The 18,476-nt window shown below is 36.7% G+C and overlaps 3 protein-coding genes and 1 long non-coding RNA gene across 6 annotated transcripts; 1 reads left to right on the top strand and 3 right to left on the bottom strand.

Annotated features, from left to right (window-relative positions):
- Positions 1-362: 362 nt before the first annotated feature.
- On the bottom strand, positions 363-5,157 carry LOC113705566 (azadirone synthase LFS-like). Of its 3 annotated transcripts, none has more exons than XM_072063393.1 (9): positions 4,733-5,151; positions 3,934-4,126; positions 3,063-3,128; positions 2,380-2,480; positions 2,225-2,283; positions 2,064-2,120; positions 1,914-1,959; positions 1,227-1,306; positions 363-595 (listed from the first exon to the last, which is right to left on the bottom strand). In XM_072063393.1, the coding sequence occupies exons 1-9, from the start codon at positions 4,814-4,816 to the stop codon at positions 535-537; spliced, it is 747 nt and encodes a 248-aa protein (XP_071919494.1). In that variant the 5' UTR covers positions 4,817-5,151; the 3' UTR covers positions 363-534. The 3 variants fall into 3 exon arrangements, 2 of the variants coding, with proteins under 2 accessions (XP_071919494.1, XP_071919495.1); XM_072063394.1 differs by lacking the exon at positions 4,733-5,151 and adding an exon at positions 4,549-4,726; XR_011820494.1 differs by having other exon boundaries at positions 500-595; positions 1,892-1,959; positions 4,733-5,157.
- A 2,735-nt stretch (positions 5,158-7,892) lies between these two features.
- LOC113706192 (probable transcription factor MYB58) lies at positions 7,893-10,321 on the bottom strand. Its single transcript, XM_072063392.1, has 3 exons — positions 9,701-10,321; positions 9,271-9,508; positions 7,893-8,563 (listed from the first exon to the last, which is right to left on the bottom strand). The coding sequence occupies exons 1-3, from the start codon at positions 9,892-9,894 to the stop codon at positions 8,012-8,014; spliced, it is 984 nt and encodes a 327-aa protein (XP_071919493.1). The 5' UTR covers positions 9,895-10,321; the 3' UTR covers positions 7,893-8,011.
- LOC140013684 (uncharacterized) lies at positions 7,947-8,814 on the top strand. Its single transcript, XR_011820495.1, has 2 exons — positions 7,947-8,085; positions 8,171-8,814. It is a non-coding gene; the product is annotated as an uncharacterized lncRNA (long non-coding RNA).
- A 182-nt stretch (positions 10,322-10,503) lies between the features above and the next one.
- LOC113706876 (E3 ubiquitin-protein ligase HOS1) lies at positions 10,504-17,557 on the bottom strand. Its single transcript, XM_027228912.2, has 10 exons — positions 17,171-17,557; positions 15,929-16,319; positions 15,465-15,599; positions 15,202-15,377; positions 14,398-14,808; positions 14,163-14,321; positions 13,071-13,565; positions 12,317-12,454; positions 11,222-11,898; positions 10,504-11,101 (listed from the first exon to the last, which is right to left on the bottom strand). The coding sequence occupies exons 1-10, from the start codon at positions 17,279-17,281 to the stop codon at positions 10,927-10,929; spliced, it is 2,868 nt and encodes a 955-aa protein (XP_027084713.2). The 5' UTR covers positions 17,282-17,557; the 3' UTR covers positions 10,504-10,926.
- Between the last annotated feature and the right edge of the window lie 919 nt (positions 17,558-18,476).

Below are 18,476 nucleotides of genomic sequence, written 5' to 3'. Positions count from 1 at the left end.
GAGAAGAATGGATACTACAGATTTGAACCCATATCATTAAAAAAAAAAAAAAAAAAGGAGTGGTGGAGTGCCAATATGATTTGCCAAGAAAAAAAAAATAATTGTAATTGCAGATATCCGGATCCAACAATTTCTCTGCTGAGCTTTGGCCGACACCTACATGGTGGCCCTTTATTAAAGAGTGAAGAAAGTCTGCCTCAAACAACTAACTAGTGTATAGACGACGTTCTTATCTTACCCAATTTATTGTGTTTCATCGGAAGACTACACTACACCAACAAAATTGGAACCAATAATAAAAAAAAAAAAAAAAGAGAGAACAATATAAACAAAGTTAAAAAAAAAAAAAAGAGAGAGCAACATTTGAGCCAAGCAAATTGTTAGGCCATCATCAGGCAGGGTAACTTACTTACATTTTGGAATGTTTCCATCAATCAATTAATTGTTCCATTCAACTAGAATTTCATAATTTATGGGTCGAATCTACAAAAGGACATACTTTGCCATTCCCTGTCTTCGACCGACCTTACCACATCAACCATAAGTAATCCTAAAGCGTTGCTGTAGATGGTCTCCAATGCGGATTGGAGGATACCTGTCGAATGAGCAAAAGCCAATATCATCATAATCTTTGCATCTGATGGCAAATGTTGAGAATAAAAAAAAAAAAAAAAACTTCTAATTGGGCTTAATAAACAAGAACTTTTTAACTTTTGCTGATGAGGTCAAGAAACAAAGCGATTTCATTTTCTTGCATAGTTAAATAAGGATAGATAGATACCCCCGCGCCACATCAACACCAAAAGAACAAAATAAATATATCAATAAAAGCAAAGGTCAACCCTCTACCGTGTTACATTTCACCTGGCTTCTTCACATTTCTATCAAATTTGAGATAGATATACTCAAAAGTTTAATGCCTGGCACGCTTTTCACCTATGTCCCAGTAAACATATGTTTCTTTGACCATAAGGTACCAAAATTTTGAAACTATTTGTAAAGTAGAGTACCAAGTAAAGCTATCTATCTGTTTGAGGCGGCCACGCTTGAAACTTATTGATGGACGAGTTCCACAAGTATGTATTACTGCAACTAGTGGACTGCTAACAGTTCAAGGAACAAGGCAAATAGAGATAGCAGGGAGTGACCATAACAATGCAAAAAAGCTTTACAATCACATTCAGTAGTACAACATGTGTATTTCAGTGCAACATGTATTTCCATACCTAGGAGGACGGGACTCACTGCAGCAACTCTTCAAGCATTCTACCATGCAATCTGGGTTTCCGTCTAAAAAGAAAGCCGCCTGGATTTGGCAAGGGAAAATTGTTAGCTTCTGCAGTGTGACGATTTAGTTTTCCCATAATAGCATGGACAACAAATTTAGAGCATATATATATATATATATATAGGGTGTCCATCCACAATTACGTCTATCTGCTCAGAACGCCACATGACAAAGACCCATTTCATGGCAGTAAGCATACAAAAATTGGACAACACATTCACCTCAAGATCATATACATGTTTCAGTCTGCGTGTTAATATGGACCAAACTGACAAGTAATCCTGGGGAAATAGGGGGGAAAAGAATATTTTACAGCCTGATTGATGACAGCCTATTCAAGTTGATGAACACACCGTCTGCAGATGATCGACTCTTCTGGAGCCTATTACATTTTTCTCAACACAAAAAGCCAACCATTTCTTTCCTTGACAAGTATCAAAAAACCATGATTAAATCGTTTTTCCCAATCAAATTAATCTGACATACAATTAATAAATAATAGGGAGATCTAACACCAACATATAACCATAGGCTGTGGTAAAAGCAGTGAAATTTATTAGAGAATGAATGGGCATAGACTAGTCTGGGACAGAAAAGAAGTACATTATGAGCAACATATCATTACCGAGTAGCGTTCCCGTCCTGTAGGCAGCACTCTGTGAAATGTTGATCTACAAAGAACGAGAAGATAGAATACCACATACACAAACCAGTAAATTGCAATCCTTCTAAGTGACGTGAAATTTGTTTTGAATGCAACCAAATATGATACTACCTGAACAAACAATTTGTCCACCTCTCCATCATGTCTGCAATGTTAACTATGAAAGCCCTGAAAAGCAAATATTTGCCAGAAGAAGCTAAGTTTTGAAACAGATGTACTTTCAAGGATGCAAGTCTGTGGAAAGCAGATATCATAAGCAATCAGAAACCAACCCATTGACATGATGAACATCTTCCCAGACCTGATTTTGCTCAAACTTTTCCCTGCAAATCTGTCAACATAGATAAGGTGGCTACCATTGAGATATACAAGCCTGCCTCAACAGTCAAGTGTCCTTCATAACTAAAGCTACTCTATGAAAACATGCCTGAAGACCACCAACATCCTCTGCCGCTAGAAGAGTAATCATTCCATAATCTGAATGAGCAGAAGCACCGTACATTTGTTGATCAGCAACTCCTAATTCAGCTGCAATTGGTAAAGCCAAAGAATTCTATCAATGAATAATTTTCCTGCCACTATCTGAATCATGTAATTGAATCCCTAGTTACTCAAAATTATTGTGAAACCAATTTATTCGCAGGGAATTATTTGTTCCATCTTGCTGGACAAACAATTGGCTGGAAAAGGGATTGCTTAGTTTATGATGAATTCCGATTTATAATCAGTTCAGTGCAACATATTTCCCAGAAACAATGACGCAAATAAACATCAAATCTTGACCATTAACCCCTGAATGCACACCTCAGATGATACTTACAAGACACTTTTATGGTATTCCTCCATCGTAGATCTCCAAAGTGGTAGCAGTTCTGGAATTCACCAACACAATAGGAATAAAATTACTAGTATGACATTTCCCAAAAACATAGAATTTACGCACAAAGAAAGTTAAAATTATTTAAAAAAGGAACCCTAATATACAAGTTGAGTGTTGCAAACGAATGAAACCTGCCACTTTCTGATTCATACCAAAAAGTGATCACATTTTGGAGAAATGCAGAATATTTCTAGATAAGGTCAAATATGTTATCTGATATACAGAAGTACCTGCTGGAGGCCATTGATTTTTCACATCTTCCAAAGGACCAACATAGAAGCTTTCTTTTGAGTCACCTACTCCAACAAATGAAAATGGTCAAAGAGAGCTCTCCTATGCACTCCCTGTGGTTAAACAAGTCAATAGAAGAGAAGAAAGCAATGTAGTTGCCCGACTCACAAGATTGTGAACTCCCTAGACATGTGAAAAAAAAGAGTGCGCTATCAGGTTCAGCATAATTAAGACTGATGTCCAATATACTGATCCCAAGTGTCTAACCATCTAATTATTAGTCCACAAACGAAAGTTGGATATGAACAAAGTTCAATAAAACCTCCTACAGGTTTCATTAAGAAATATACACTCGCTCTGCAGAATTTGTTTGAGAAATCCTTGCACCAAATTCAACTCAGAGAAGTGTCTTTAACAAACCAAGCATTTTTTCTTCACACCAATGACAAAACTATAGCTGTTGTAAACAAAGATAAACATGGGAATTCCCATCCATGTCCACAACAAAATCGATGCTCAAAATGTTACAATTTATCAGCCAACCAGGAGAGAGAGAGAGAGAGAGAGGCCAAGTAATCCCAAACCTAGCCGCAGCATTAAAATCAGCCCAATCTAAACAAATGCTGGCATCAACAAGAATCTGAGAGCAGATTCTGACTATTAACAATTAGGAGGAAACAATGCACATTGGACAAAACTGACTAAATATGCTTCCACTATCAAGGCCGATAAATATCCCAGTTAGACAAGCAAAATAACATATCTAGCTAGCAAAGTTGAGTAACATCTTTTAGCCCAGTTCAGAGCATCAAAAAACTCTAGCAGAAAAGAAACACAATGATATTAAGAAGTTATATTTAGTGAACAAACCTTTGGATATGGAAGATGGGTCAAGTTTCTCAGCATAGAGCGGTGTATAACCTCGATGGTCCTTTAGAACCACTTTCATTTTCTCTTCGGAGGGGAGCACGAAAAATTTTCTGCTTTCTTCGAACACCCTCTTTAACAGCTCTTCTTCAACTCCATGATTGATTAAGTAAAAGAAACCATATTCCATGCATGCCTGAGTTATAAATGAACCACTTATTGTTTGATTAATTCAAACGAAAATATTATTGATATTACTATAATTCTACCACATAGAATTCACTTCTTTTGCGTAGAGACAACGAAGTAAACATGAGAATCAAGATGGGTGGAATTTCTCCCGTATATTCCAATTTATTCATGCAAAAATAGTCTTTAACAGCAAATTTAGTGTCTTGGGAGACTTTCTTAAGGTTTCTGCATTAGTAACCAATTTTTGCTCTAAATCCTAACTTTTTCATTGCGAACAAACTCAAGGAAAAGACCCTTCCAAATTCATCAGTTAAACAGGAAATTTTGATTTTTATAGCATAGCTCATCCTATAAGGTTTGTGCCTCATCGCTTCTTAAATTTCGCAGAAAACTCTTTAACTTTCTCAACTGTTTTCACATGCTTACTCTTTAACTTTCTCAACTGTTTTCACATGCTTCTGGGGCAAATGTACCGATTACAGGCCTGATTACAATGTGATTTTCATTATGACCAAGAAAATCAATAATTCATTGGAATTTCAAGAACTATGCCGGGATAGGGTGAGCAGTAAAGAGGATTTTAGAAGGTCTTTGAAGAAGAATCAATGACCTGACGAATGGACTGAGCGGTGGAGATGCGGTCGGAGCAGCTGAGGTCGATGATCGGTAGTTGAAGAGCAGAATTCGCCATCATTATTAATAGGATAATTATATCCTCTGTTTCTGCCCTGTTCTTTCTGGTTAGAATGCTTCACCGCATACAAGTGTCCGACTCTAATATCAGCTGACTCATCTAACAAGATAAAACTCGAATGCTTCACCTCGTACAAGTCGCAATATCAGCTGACTCATCTCACAAAATAAAACTCGAATGCTTCATCGCGTACAAGTGTCCGACTCTAATATCAGCTGACTCATCTAACAAGATAAAACTCGAGGTGAAGCTGACTCATCTAACAAGATAAAACTCGAATGCTTCACCTCGTACAAGTCGCAATATCAGCTGACTCATCTCACAAAATAAAACTCGAAGTCAGCATCTCACAAAATAAAACTCGAATGCTTCACCTTGTACAAGTCTGTGACTCTAATATCAGCTGACTCATCTAACAAGATAAAACTCGAATGCTTCACCTCGTACAAGTCGCAATATCAGCTGACTCATCTCACAAAATAAAACTCGAATGCTTCACCGCGTACAAGTGTCCGACTCTAATATCAGCTGACTCATCTAACAAGATAAAACTCGAATGCTTCACCTCGTACAAGTGTCCGACTCTAATATCAGCTGACTCATCTAACAAGATAAAACTCGAATGCTTCACCTCAGCTGACTCATCTCACAAAATAAAACTCGAATGCTTCCCCTCGTACAAGTGTCCGACTCTAATATCAGCTGACTCATCTAAGGGCAGCTCCAATGGGGGTGTAATGGGGAGCCATTACACCGCTCCATGACACGGCTCCCCATTGGAGCCGTGTCATGGAGATTACACGCATCACATGTGTGATGCGTGTAATCCATTGAATGTGGGTCCTATTTGTATTTTATTTGATTTAACTTATGTAATATTATGTTATGGAGTTCAACTAATTACATTCCGAATTATTAATTAAGTATGAATTATTATGTTGTCTTCGCATTTGAAGTATCCAATATTTGTTTAATTTCCTACATAATTATTTTTAAAAAAATAACAATATATTATTTTTGAAACATAGAAAAAGATATATTATTCAAACTTAAAAATTAATAATATCATTTTTAGAAAATAAAAAAATTCAAAGTGTACAAAATTTAACGAAAGTTAGTACTTTATTTTTTAAAAATAACAAAATTAGTTTTAAAAATTACTTTATTTATTTATGGGATATGAGTTATGCATTATTAAAATAAATATTTGATTAATTGTGGACCCATGCTATTACACCTTGTGGAGTGTAATCCATTATGAGTGAAAGTGTAATAAAAGAGGAGGAAGTGGAATGCTGACGTGGCATGTAGATTACACTCCACAAAGTGTAATAGCATTGTGGATGCTCTAACAAGACAAAACTCACACTTTCCCTCCCTTTCTCTTTGGCATTAAACAGGTCTGTACACACTTGGGATCCTCGGTGACATATTTTTCTATGCCAATCCAATGCCACCTATAATATTACACCAAGTGTCCTGTTATTATTTACACTTTAATTTTCTAATAATTCAACTTGGTTTGGTTTAATTTTCTAATAATTCAACTTGGTTTGGTTTAACACAAGTGTAAATAATAACAGGATACTTGGCACAATGTTATAGGTGGCATTGGGTTGGCATAGAAAAAATGTCACCAAGGATCCCAAGTGGTCTGTACATGGGTCGGCTTATTCCAAATTCAACTCACTCAGTCCAAGAAAAAGATCGATGAGTCTAATTTTTTAAAACCTGATATAAGCCCAACACTTTAATCTGTATCTATATATACAATTGTATATAGTATATTCATATTTTGGTATATATAATTATATATCTAAATATACAATACTAATACTTATACTTATGAGTTGTATGTCAAAATATATTAACATATATAAGAAATATTAAATATACAAAATTATGTCAAAAAATTTAGAACGCAAGTAACGATCCAAAACCCTAAATATACTTATGAGTTAGAATTAACAATTCTACTGCTTTCTTGAGGTCTAATAGTGGTAATTCATAGTTTGCCTTTAGGTTTAGTAAATTTTTGTGTGGGTATGATATTGGCTACTTCTTATGCCAAGTAGTTAGATTATGGTTTAACTGTTTCAATATCTCTAATATGTTACCTAGATGCTTGTAATGGTTGCTTGTGTTTTAATTAAGCATATATGCGTAGTTTTAATGACAAAACATGCTTTTTGTATACTCCACCAATTTAAACTCTACATGAACTGGTCACCATCATTTCTTGGTCTATTTTCTTTCTTTTTTTTTATAAGTTCTCATGTAACTCATGAAACAAATCAATTTGTTTACTTCTATTTGGATTTAAAAGCTGTATTTCTGTTCAAATCTGGTCACTATGAACAAAGGAAATGGAAAAATCTTAATACGAGCAAATTGAGGATCTTTGAAAAGGTATTGACTGTTGATCATATTTTATTACAATTTTGTCATGTATTTTAAACTAACTGGATATATTATTATTGTTAAAAAATTCTTAGTTTATATACTTTTTAATTAATTGTTACTGGTTTGTGTATAGCTTTAATATTATGGTCCTATAGATATTAAATTAACTTCAGAACCTAATAGTTATAGTTATTATATTAAGAAAATTAAGGAGAAATAAGTAAGTTTGGGCCAAAATTGAATTAGCAGTCTGAATATTTTGTGAGTCAAATATATTTATCAATCCAAAACTCATAGTTCGAAACTCGGAAGTGGTACTAACTATATTAGTTGAGTCTGAGCTTATTGAAGTTGGCTTTGATGACCCGATTAACAGGCCTGGTACTAAATGTTACTCTCCTTTATCATCCACTTTCCTTTTCCGGATAAGGTCATTGTGACTTGATTATATGGTTAAAAATTTGGCCAGAAGGGGGAAAATGAGTAAGCCATGCTAATATGGTAAAGGGTGATTAATTTTGATGTTGGGATTAAATACAAACTGCAAAAAAGATGAGGTTCTTCTTTTAACTCAAATTAGTTGAAAAAAAAATTCAGCGTATTTAAGCATGGTAGTTTGAGATTTATCAGCCCTTTGAAGTACTTGTTTCCAAACAATATTGACGCCAGCACATTCTTAAATAGATTCTGAATCATCAGAACCAGCCAAACTGATAGCAAACTAGATATAAAATGCAGAAGCTCCTGCTTCTTTGATAGAACATACGTAAAATAACAACGATAGCTAATGAATTAAGAAGATGATCTTGGAACTGCATCTAGATTATCAAGCATGTCATCCGAGAGATCAGCAAATAGAGTATCAGGTATCGTCAACATCTTATCCTTATAGTCATTAATCTCACCAAAATTCTGGCCAGTGGCCTCCAATTCATCCAGTGACAATCCCAGGTTATGCTGTGCCATATTTCCAACTTCCAGAGATTCTTGTTGCGTCAACGCACCCATAAAATTTGGCTCACCAAGTTCCGCCCCAAAATCCTGATTTTCTTGCCAAAGGGGAAGGTTATTCAGTGCTGGTTTAGGCTGCTCAGTGCTGAAAAAGATTCCAAAAGGAGGTGAAACAGATGGTTGATGATTGTTGCTCTGGATGCAGAGTTGGGGAGGACTTGTATGCTCATCAACTGCTGGAGGAACACCCGAGATCACACCAGCTGTACCCATGTTTAGGCAATCTGGTGGTGGCAAAATATTGATAGCACTGGCATTTTCAGACCAAAAACAGGAGCAGATATGACATTGTAATGAAGTCTCTTTAACCTGATTGAAGCTGGAAACAGAGGCCTGAAAGAGTGAAAAATTCATCAGAGCAGATAATGCAAAACTCCAGAAATACAACGGCAAAAGGGGACGCAAGTGAGCAATCAGCCAATCACAGGCAAGATATTGGAATTGGCACAATTCCTTTCCCTCAAACTAAAACACTTGGCGTGGATTCTTAAAAATATTATGGCCCTTTCCAAGATTTCCGCAAAAAGAATGGTACCCCAACACCTAAACTCATAAACAGACATTATGCACGCGGATTTACTTTATACTGACGAGCACAAATTTCTTACTTCCTTAACTTATCATCCGAAGATGTTTTTGCTCCAAAATCTGCAATATGGAAACTAATCAAAACAGACAAAATACAGAAACCGTGTGAGTTCAAATAGTTTGGTAAAAATATGTATGACAAAGAATGTCAACTATTACAGCATGTAAGATGCAACATAAAGCTCTCAAATAGAAAATCCATGCAAATGGAAATTTCAACATTATGGCTTGTTAGGTGGAAATGGTGAGATAACCACTAGTGTCGATCTAGTTGACAGAGAAGGGCTCTTAGAATCTTTCTCGCTGCCATGTTTAAGGTTCGAATCTTGTGACTGTCAGTTGATGCTTGAGGGTAAAAAGGGTGCAGAAAGAGACGGAATGGTAAAAAAAAAAGCAAAAAAAAGGTGGAAATTGTGAAATGAAATTGTATGGTGTGGACTAGGAGTTCTCACTTGCAAAGTAGAAGCTTCATTTACAACCGTTGCTTTAGCTTTATGCTTGTGCGCCCTGTTTGGTTGTGATGATGCTCGCAGTATCCTGGCCAGCCTCTTTTGCCTCGTGCTCCAAAAATTCTTCACGTCATTATCAGTTCTTCCGGGCAAATATGTAGCTATTGCTGCCCATTTGTTTCCAAGTGTAGCCTGCAACTCCAAGACCACTCTCTCTTCCTCTGCTGAAAATTTGCATCCTCTTCTTTTCACAATGTGTAGAATGCAAGTTCGACAGATAAAAGAACAAGAAGCCGGAACGATTAGCTTAACATGCCTTCTTTAAATTCCACAAAAATCAAAGGTAACAAGATACTCTTAAGTAGATTTATGCAAAATCAATTAACGCCCAAAAATTGAAAATTTTCCAACGACTCAAAAGATATCTACATACTTTTTTAAGTTGGGTTGAAGTTTATTGACCCATCTGAGACGACAAGATTTTCCAGTTCTTGGTAAGAGCCCTTTGGATCGAATGGAGCTCCAGTCTCCGGGGCCATTTTCCTTTACAAAGTTCATCAGTATCTCATCTTCCTCAGCAGACCATGGCCCTTTCTTGATATCTTCTTGGGCTCTCAGTCTTTCCATGTTCAAAATTCTTTGCCTGCTTTTCAGGGTTTCTGCCCGTCACGACCAAAATCAGGAGGGGGATGTGATTTTGCTTCTTTTAATATTTTGAATTAGACGTTGAAACAATTTTTTTTGTTTTCAAACTTGTTAGCCCATGCTCCTTAAACCACGTAGGTTTCTCATTGTCCAAATTTGAAAGTGGCGGTTTAAACGGTTAGTGGGCATGTCCATTCCAATGCATATCCACATTTCCCCATTTTTCTCCCAAATGCACATTCACGTTTGACTTGCACATATGCCCATTAAGTAACAAGACCGCCATTATTTCTGGACTCCCTGCAGGTAATAGAATAACAGAGAGTTTCCAATGAAGCAAAATAATGAGGCTCACGGGCAGTGTTTCATGATGCCTTCAACCAGTTGACACGAAGGATTTCATTGACATTATTGTTAACGAGGGCCATTAAAATTAGCGATAGAGGTTAATGTTGATCAGTGCAGAATACCTGGAATGAGTCGAGAGACTTGACAGCCACACTCTGCTGTTGGAGTTCACGGATAAGAGAATGAGAAACAAAAACAAGCCTTCTAACTCAGAAGCACAACCACAATGTACGGAACCAAAACTGAGGAGAAAAATAAAATCAATCTAAATAACAGATCAGGTTTGTATGTACATGTTAGGGTAAAATATTAACATCAATTGTGGTCAATAAACAAGCCAGTCGGGCCTTGAAATTGTTTATCATAAGCTACAAAACTTTGGCCAAACCAGTATGTATAATATAGATCTCATCTCAAGTAGTAAAATATCATTCCGCTATAACTCTCGGATATGAAGTACAACAATGAAACAGCTAGGATCCATCACCAAATTTCAAGCCCTAACTGCAGTGAGGGGCATCCAAATGTTTCCTCCCAGGGCAGTTTAGAAATTACCGGTTGAACTTCCTCAGACGGCCTCCTAGTCTGTTGCTTATCTGCTGGTCTCCAATTTTAACTAATCTTTAGCACGAAGAAAGGAACTTCCTTCCATGCGAACCAGATGCATCATCTTCCCAAAACCCTGCCTCTTCTCGCTCCCCTAATGTTCCTTGTATTAGCTGCTGTAACTGCAGTTCTATCCTGGTTTTGATGCTCTTCATCTTCACTAGACTCGTCAGATCGCCATCTGGGCCCACCATTTGCATCTACTCTCTCAACAGACAAACCCCTCTCATCATGACTGGAAAAATAAACAGCAAAATTAGTAAACTTATTTGCCTAGTCGATCTAAAGCAGGAAACGCAAGCTATGTCAAAGAAACGGTGCTTATTCCTAAAAGAATATGGCATAAGAATTTCACCTCCAAGAGATGTCCATGGAATCATTTGAATGAAGCATCTGAGGTACATCAGTTGTGTCTGAGAATGCAAGTTTGCCAAGCACACTAGAGTCTTGAGCAGAATCCATCAACATCCCAAGGTTGCTCCTAAGGGAAGTGACAGGATTTGCAATAGATCCTTTCAAGTAGGAGCTTCGGCTGTGGACTTTGTTCAAAGACCCATTTTGCTTGGGTATACTCCCAGGCCTTTGTGATGAACTGCTTTTCAACTCTCGGATTGGAGATGTAGCTATATTAGTATTGGGAATTGCAGGACTGACGTCATCAAAGCTAAAATTTTTCCTGAGGCCACTATCAGGCGTCCATCCCTTTTCTGCTTCATTAAAGAATCCCTTGGGGAGCATAGATGCACCAAAATTCCCATAATTATTGGTTCGAAAACTAACAGATCTGCCCAGTTTTGACGAACTATTAAGAGTTGAATGTATTGGTGAAGTCATTACATTATTCGTCCCTTGAACAGAGGAAGAAATGACAGGAGGAACTAATAAACTGGTCAATATAGGTCCCTGTTCTCTTGCATCATTGGAGTTAGCTGGAAAACCACCTGCATTACTAGGAAGCACCCCATTTTCATGAAGCTTTCCATTTTTCAGTTGCTGCTGTATGACATCAGGCAATAATTCTATGCTCTTCTCCTGTAGAACCACAACTATGTATTTAGAAAAGCTAAATCCCTCACCTGAAGTTCCAAAGACATTATTTCTACAACTTAAATTAACATGGCAGTAATAGGAAATAAGACATGCTCCATAGGACCAAAGAAGAGTAGGAAAATATGGTTGGAGTATCCAAGTGTAACTTTTCTTCTTCTTCACCTGTTTGGAAGACCCCAGTTTCATTTTATTGCACAAAAATTAACTCTGGATAGAAACTTTATTGAGCCCATGGCATCATATCTCCAGCAAAAATTTGAACTACAACTAAACTAAATTAACTTAGAATCTCACAGATATAAGCACCCAACTTTGCAATGTCATTTGAACTATCAAAACACCTGCATAATTTTCAGAAGAAAAGAAGCAAAGAAACCATCTAAAATTTGGAAATACTTACAACTAATGCAGATCTCCAGTGACTTGTGGATCTCATCCTGACTAAAATTTCTTCTCGGGCAGAACTTTTCACAATGTACTCTTGCTCTATATTCACGAGCTTCCGATCAACTTCATATGCTTCAATGTATCGATATCGCTGAAACATAAAAAGGAGACAATAACCATTAACAGAGCTAGCAACTCAGAAAATGCGAGGGCTTATTTGCTAAGATTGAATGTCAACAGCAGAATTACACTTCAATCCCAACAGAAAAAAGCTAGCAATAGGGACAATCAAACAAGCTTTCCTTTACTCAGACTAAAAAGGAGCATAGTTCCTGAAAAAATGTGGTCATTATCCCAAGACATGTTGGCTGAGCATTTACAGAGGGTATTAACTTACCTAACCATACAACTATATTATATCTGCAATTAAAAGTACTCAATGCCCACATTTCTCCAAACATATCCAAGAATATTTTCCTGAAGTCCAAAATGCAACAGTTATTACATAAATTACTCTTACAAATTCCATTTTGATGAAACAACTTCTATGACTTCAAGAGACATCAAATAATTAACAAATTGAAATACATATAGAACACCATTAGAACCACACGGAGTAATTAACGCAATATCTGAGCTTTTTAAGGCCCAACAAACCAAGCATCAAAATACATTTATTTGGTTGATCGCAAAATCATTTTCACCAACATTTGCACAAGAGATAGAAAGAAAGAAAATAACATGCAATAGATGTACAAGCAAAATACCTGCAAATAGAACACTACAAGAAGACTTCCCATTGTTGATAAAGGATCATCTGTTGCAAAATCCAACAAACATTTGTGTAGATGTTTCTCCTCATCAAAGTTCCATGGTAATTCTATCATTCGATCTACCAAATTCCTTCGAATACAAAGACAACTTATTTCTGTCACCATAACCTCCACCCATTGCGTCCAGGTCCAATGTTCATCTCTTGTTTCACCTGAAGCATTCAGAAAAGATTCATCCCCCAACTTTTTTTCTTTGACCTTCATGCAGACAGCCCTCTGATACATAAATGCTTCAGTAAGAAGCCCACATTCCACTCGCACCCGAACAGTGGTGACAGCCTCCTCAAGTGAAACCAATTGCGCTTCATCTCGACCTGACCACCTCAAAACCATAAGAGCTGCATCAGGATTCTGCCTTTCTAGCAATACTTTGGCCATCTTGGGATGAACTGTGGGACCCGAAATTTCAGGGAGAAGACGACAGGCTTCCTACCAGGTCAGGATTTCAAGGGTCAGTGCAAGACAGATACTTTAATAATTATCAATAAGATACAGAAGAAGGTAAACCAATCAATCAATGAAAAGTTCAGATGTGCGGCAATAATCTCACAGTAAAAAGTAATCGAATCATACTTCCAAGTTGATATCTAGAAAAACAAAACAAAAAAGTTGGTCATATTGGTTTGAAGACATATTGTGCTGATCAATTACTCGCATAACCAACCAGATTTTAGGTTTATAAATCTGCCTGTTCATGTAAAAGTATATATCTGAATCGTGGCTAGAAAAAAATTGCCAAACTCATAATTTTCAAGATGATAGCTTCTAAATGAACTACTGCAGACTGATGTGCTAAAATTGGCAAGTACCAGGAAAACTGAAGAACCAAAACCACATGTTCAAATATTATAAGGCTGTGCTGAAGATTAAAATGGAATTTTGGCTAAAAGCAGTACACTTGAACAACAAGATATCATAGATTTATTTATAAAAACAGAAAATTTACTTGTCAAGAGATATAAAGGTAGAATCCTAACTCCCAAGAAAATAGAGACAAAAATAATGAAGTCACCAGATGGAAATTACCTGAAGAGCTTTGTCAGTATGGTCATCAAGAAGATAAAAGACAAAAGACTCCAGTAAGGAATGCCTTGTTATACAAAAACTCGCTGCAAAGTCATCAACAACATCTCTCCATAGGTCCTCGGGTATTGTCCAGTGCCGGTCAAATAGGTAATACAGAAGCTGTTGAAAAGTCAGGGAAAAACAAGAGAAACTAAAAGCGAAGCATAATAAATTTTAACTACATTCACAAGGATACAATTGCTTGCTTTGATACCACCAAATCAGAGCTTCCTCGTAAAAAAAGCACATCAATAGCAGCTCTCATACTCTCAAATGGGTATAATGCAGCCAAACCCTCCAATTTGGAACGCAAAAATGAAGATCCCCCATCCTTCTGCAGAAGTGCAATTTGCAATTCTTCTCCTGGATCATCTATATGTCCCCACTCAGTATCAAGATTTGAAAGTGCTTCTTCAATAAAAAGAGTGGAATTATCTGTCCTTGAGGAGACTGCAGCAGAATTTGGTACTGAATCAGGCCATGCACGCCTAATAGCAGCAGATTTCCTCTCACGAACTTCAGAGCGCCATGATGCAATCGGACCATGACGGGACCTCACATTCACCAAAAAATCATGTCTCGTACACCAAGTTATAACTTCCAAGTGCTGAAAATCCAAAAGAGTAAAAACAGGGAAATGTACGTGTCAAATGCTCATCATAAAAACAAGCACTCTTCCAATCCTCTACATCAAATCCATAGGATCAAGTTTCACTTCCCTATCCACCTTAGATAGAATCAAAGTCAGGATACAGGGTATAACAGTGTACTTGAAGTATTCATTTATGTACAATATCCAAAACCATCTGAAGTAAATATACAAGAAACCCAGTTTTTTAATTGCTTCTACAGTACTTGCATTCTAAAACACTTTCGGAAGTATCAAAAGTGAGTGAAATTGTTCAACCACTTGAATATCATAACAAACATGACTGCAAAATTTCTCCTCCTGTAAATACTGGATTCTTGAATTTATGGAAAAAAGTTTCAGCAAGTTCACCTGCTTTGTCTTTAGAATGTTTTCTTGAAGATGGTGAAGATCATAAAGTTTTGCTGATAGCGAACCTTTAAATGATGATTCCAGAACATCTAGAACAATGACCAAGCCAGCTAGCTTCACAGAAAACTTCAATAGCAAACTCAAACATGCTTTCAGCTCGCATACTGCAAGATTATCTATTAAGCATGTCAAGGAATATAAAATTTATTGTTGTACAACCTAAAAATAAACAATTCTAGAACTTTTTTTTTTGGTCAGGATACACATAGCTTGGAGATCAGCCACAATATTCTTGAATGTCCGCTTGCACCATTCTTTGACAACCACTTCATCCAGCAAGAACGCAATTACAGGATCACTGGACACAGCACTGTCATCCATACAGACGTCTGTAACATCTGTGAGTGAACTATTAAGGAAAAGAAGAAACAAGTAGCTAGAATATGGACTACAGCAAATAATAATTTCTCACTCTTTTTGAGCCTGAATGTCAATAACAAATGACCAGAATATTTCCAATGGTCTTTTGAAGTTGTAAAATTCTTTTTAACATTTAAGTATAATACCTAGGAAAGAATATATACTCATAGCACATCAAAAGGAGAGGAAAGAACAGGAAGCCATAATTATCTGACCGAATTTCACTCAAGAAAGGAATTCCTTGCCAGAAAGCTAGAAGCTGCACCAAAAAGTGTCATTTGCCCAAATAAACACCAGGAAAGGATACAGTGACATATTAGAGAACTCAAGTTATTCTCCAAGGCAACATCAAATAGAGAATATAAACGCTGAACATCAGCTATAAGTTCTTTGTCACCATCTTCTTTATCTTGCAATCTGTCATCACACCTTTTAGAGATAAGACACGCTTCTATGCACTCATAATAAAGGCGAAGACGAAGTCTACTCCCACCCTTAGGTAAAGGAACTCTACATATTGGGCAAACATCACACCGCTGACTACATTCCTCACATAAGGAGGCATGGCCACATGAGTTTAAGACACTCTGAATGTATCGCCCACAGCTTCTCAAATCTCTAGTTGCCCTACAATGCTCAACTTTAGCTTCATTACACAGCTCAATAGGATCAATTGATGCCAGGTGAGCCAAAGCTTCCTGCCATTAAACAAAAATGGCATCAATTAGCAAGAGAAATGTACACAATCCCGACATTCAATGACCACAAATATATTAAAAGATGAAGCGGAAGAACCATCTAGCTAATTAGTGACTCTTCATTCCAGCACAACCACACCCGTAAAAATGCAGCCCATGACATTTCCGCAACCTCGCAAGTCACCGAGTAGCTCAAGGGCTCATGAGTGACAATCAACCGACCAGTGACCAAAGCTTGGATGCTCAAATTTCAAATTGCAATATTTAATTCAATTAGTTTAAATTTGGGTAACCAACTCCATTTTCTGTTACAGTGAAGAATTTAATAGTTACATAATTTGTTTAGTTATCTACTTTGCAAGAAACAAAATCCACCGTGAACAAGGTTCTCCCCCAACTGAAGTGAAGGTTACATAACCCCAAAACTACAGAGGAAAAAATTAGGACTTCAAAATAGCCAACTTTTAGAACTTTTCCTTTTTGTTGTGTTTTGGTGGGGGTGGGGGAGGGGGGGCTCCAATTTTCTCAACAGTCTGCTTTAGTTGGGGAAAATGCAATTTTGCAACTTGGACCAGTTCACGATTGAACTTCAAGTGTTCCGTGAAGAGAGTGTCTATGGCAAATTCGAATTCCAAACCCTAAGCCTGTAAAGCATCCAACCGCAATTGCAACCACACTTGAGTATACATTAAAAAAAAAGAAATCAGCAGCTTACTATGAATCCCATTATCATTTGAGAGAAGCAACTAGGGTTCCTCTCAAGAATTCCGGATACGCATAACATACAGCTGGATATAGACACAAAATACTGGCACAGCATCTATTTGCTTAAAAAGGTGAAAAATTGAAACCTGGACTTTTGCGCAGGTATAATTAGGTTGACGAGGCGGAACGGAGGGTGTGGTGGAAGCTGCGGTGGCGCCGCCGTTGGAGAAGGCGTCAGAAAATCTATTCTGCTCCATTTTCTGTCAGAGCTCAATCCGAAGAAGAAGAACTATTGGATTGGACTTCAAGAAGGGTTAAAAAATAGAATAAGAATCAGAGATTTAATTCAGAAAAAAGGATTAAGAAGCCAATTAGTATTAGAGTAATTTGGATTAGGGAGAGAAAGGAGACTGGTTAGAGTGAGTGAATTGGAGAAGGGTTTTTGAAACATTTTCGGGAGAGCGGTCTTTCGATTCGGGGTTTTGGAGGCCGACTGGAGTGGGTTTTCTTTCTCATTATTTATTATTATTATTTTTTATTTTACCCCTTTTTTTTCCCATCATAAGGACAAAAACAAACAAATTTCAAGAACGATGCAGAGGAAACAGGAGAGGGAGAGAGGAAATAAGCCTAAAAATCTACTAGTACTAAATTTTCTTGAAAGTTTCACAGAAGAAAACCAAAGAGCAATTTCTTAGTACTTACTATATGTTTTTTTTGATAATGAGGGATAGCAAAAATATATATATATATATATATTGTGGAGGCCAAAATGATTAGTTACCTTGGAAACTATCTATCAAGATGGTAAAGCAAGTACCAATCATGATTGTATTGCCTAAAGAGTTTGTCACAATTTGTTTGGATTCCACTTTGTGTCATGTAATAGAAGAAAGCAAAATCGACTTTTAGATTTTTTTTTTTTTTTTTTTTTGGGTTTCCTCTAATCATTTAAGTGCACCAAATTTGGAGGCAAATTGCGCCCTTTGCAAAAACGGATTTGGATTGATGAATTTTGAGTGTGAAATGATAAAGTTTCATTCAAAATGGGTTACATAACAAGCTTGAAGTTTTGGTGATTAAAAAGAAATAATTGAGTGGATGGAATAAGACTTGGAAAAGTTTTGGTGACTTGTGTGTAATTTACCCAAAAAATTGAGAAGATTCAAAGCGTCGAGTCAAGACCACACCGTCAAGATACGCCGGCAGCTGAAAATTACACTTGGTTAACCAGGTCCCAACAGAGAAAACTAAAGTCATGTGTGGATATTGCAATTTTTTTGAGTTTTTTTTTTTATATAGAAAATGTATTATAACAATATAGCGATTTGATATATGTGAACAAAAAATGATTGAAAATTTTGTTCACGACGACAAAACGTAATTTTTTCTTTTTTTTTGGGACGTCAAAAATCCCTTTCCAAACAAAGCTAGGTGCCAAGGCCAAAAAAC

This window comes from Coffea arabica, chromosome 8c (assembly GCF_036785885.1).
Source record: "Coffea arabica cultivar ET-39 chromosome 8c, Coffea Arabica ET-39 HiFi, whole genome shotgun sequence".
In the NCBI taxonomy this organism is placed as follows: Eukaryota; Viridiplantae; Streptophyta; class Magnoliopsida; order Gentianales; family Rubiaceae; genus Coffea; species Coffea arabica.
Note: the sequence above shows the minus strand (reverse complement) of the source record. Positions and strands in the feature narration are given on the sequence as shown.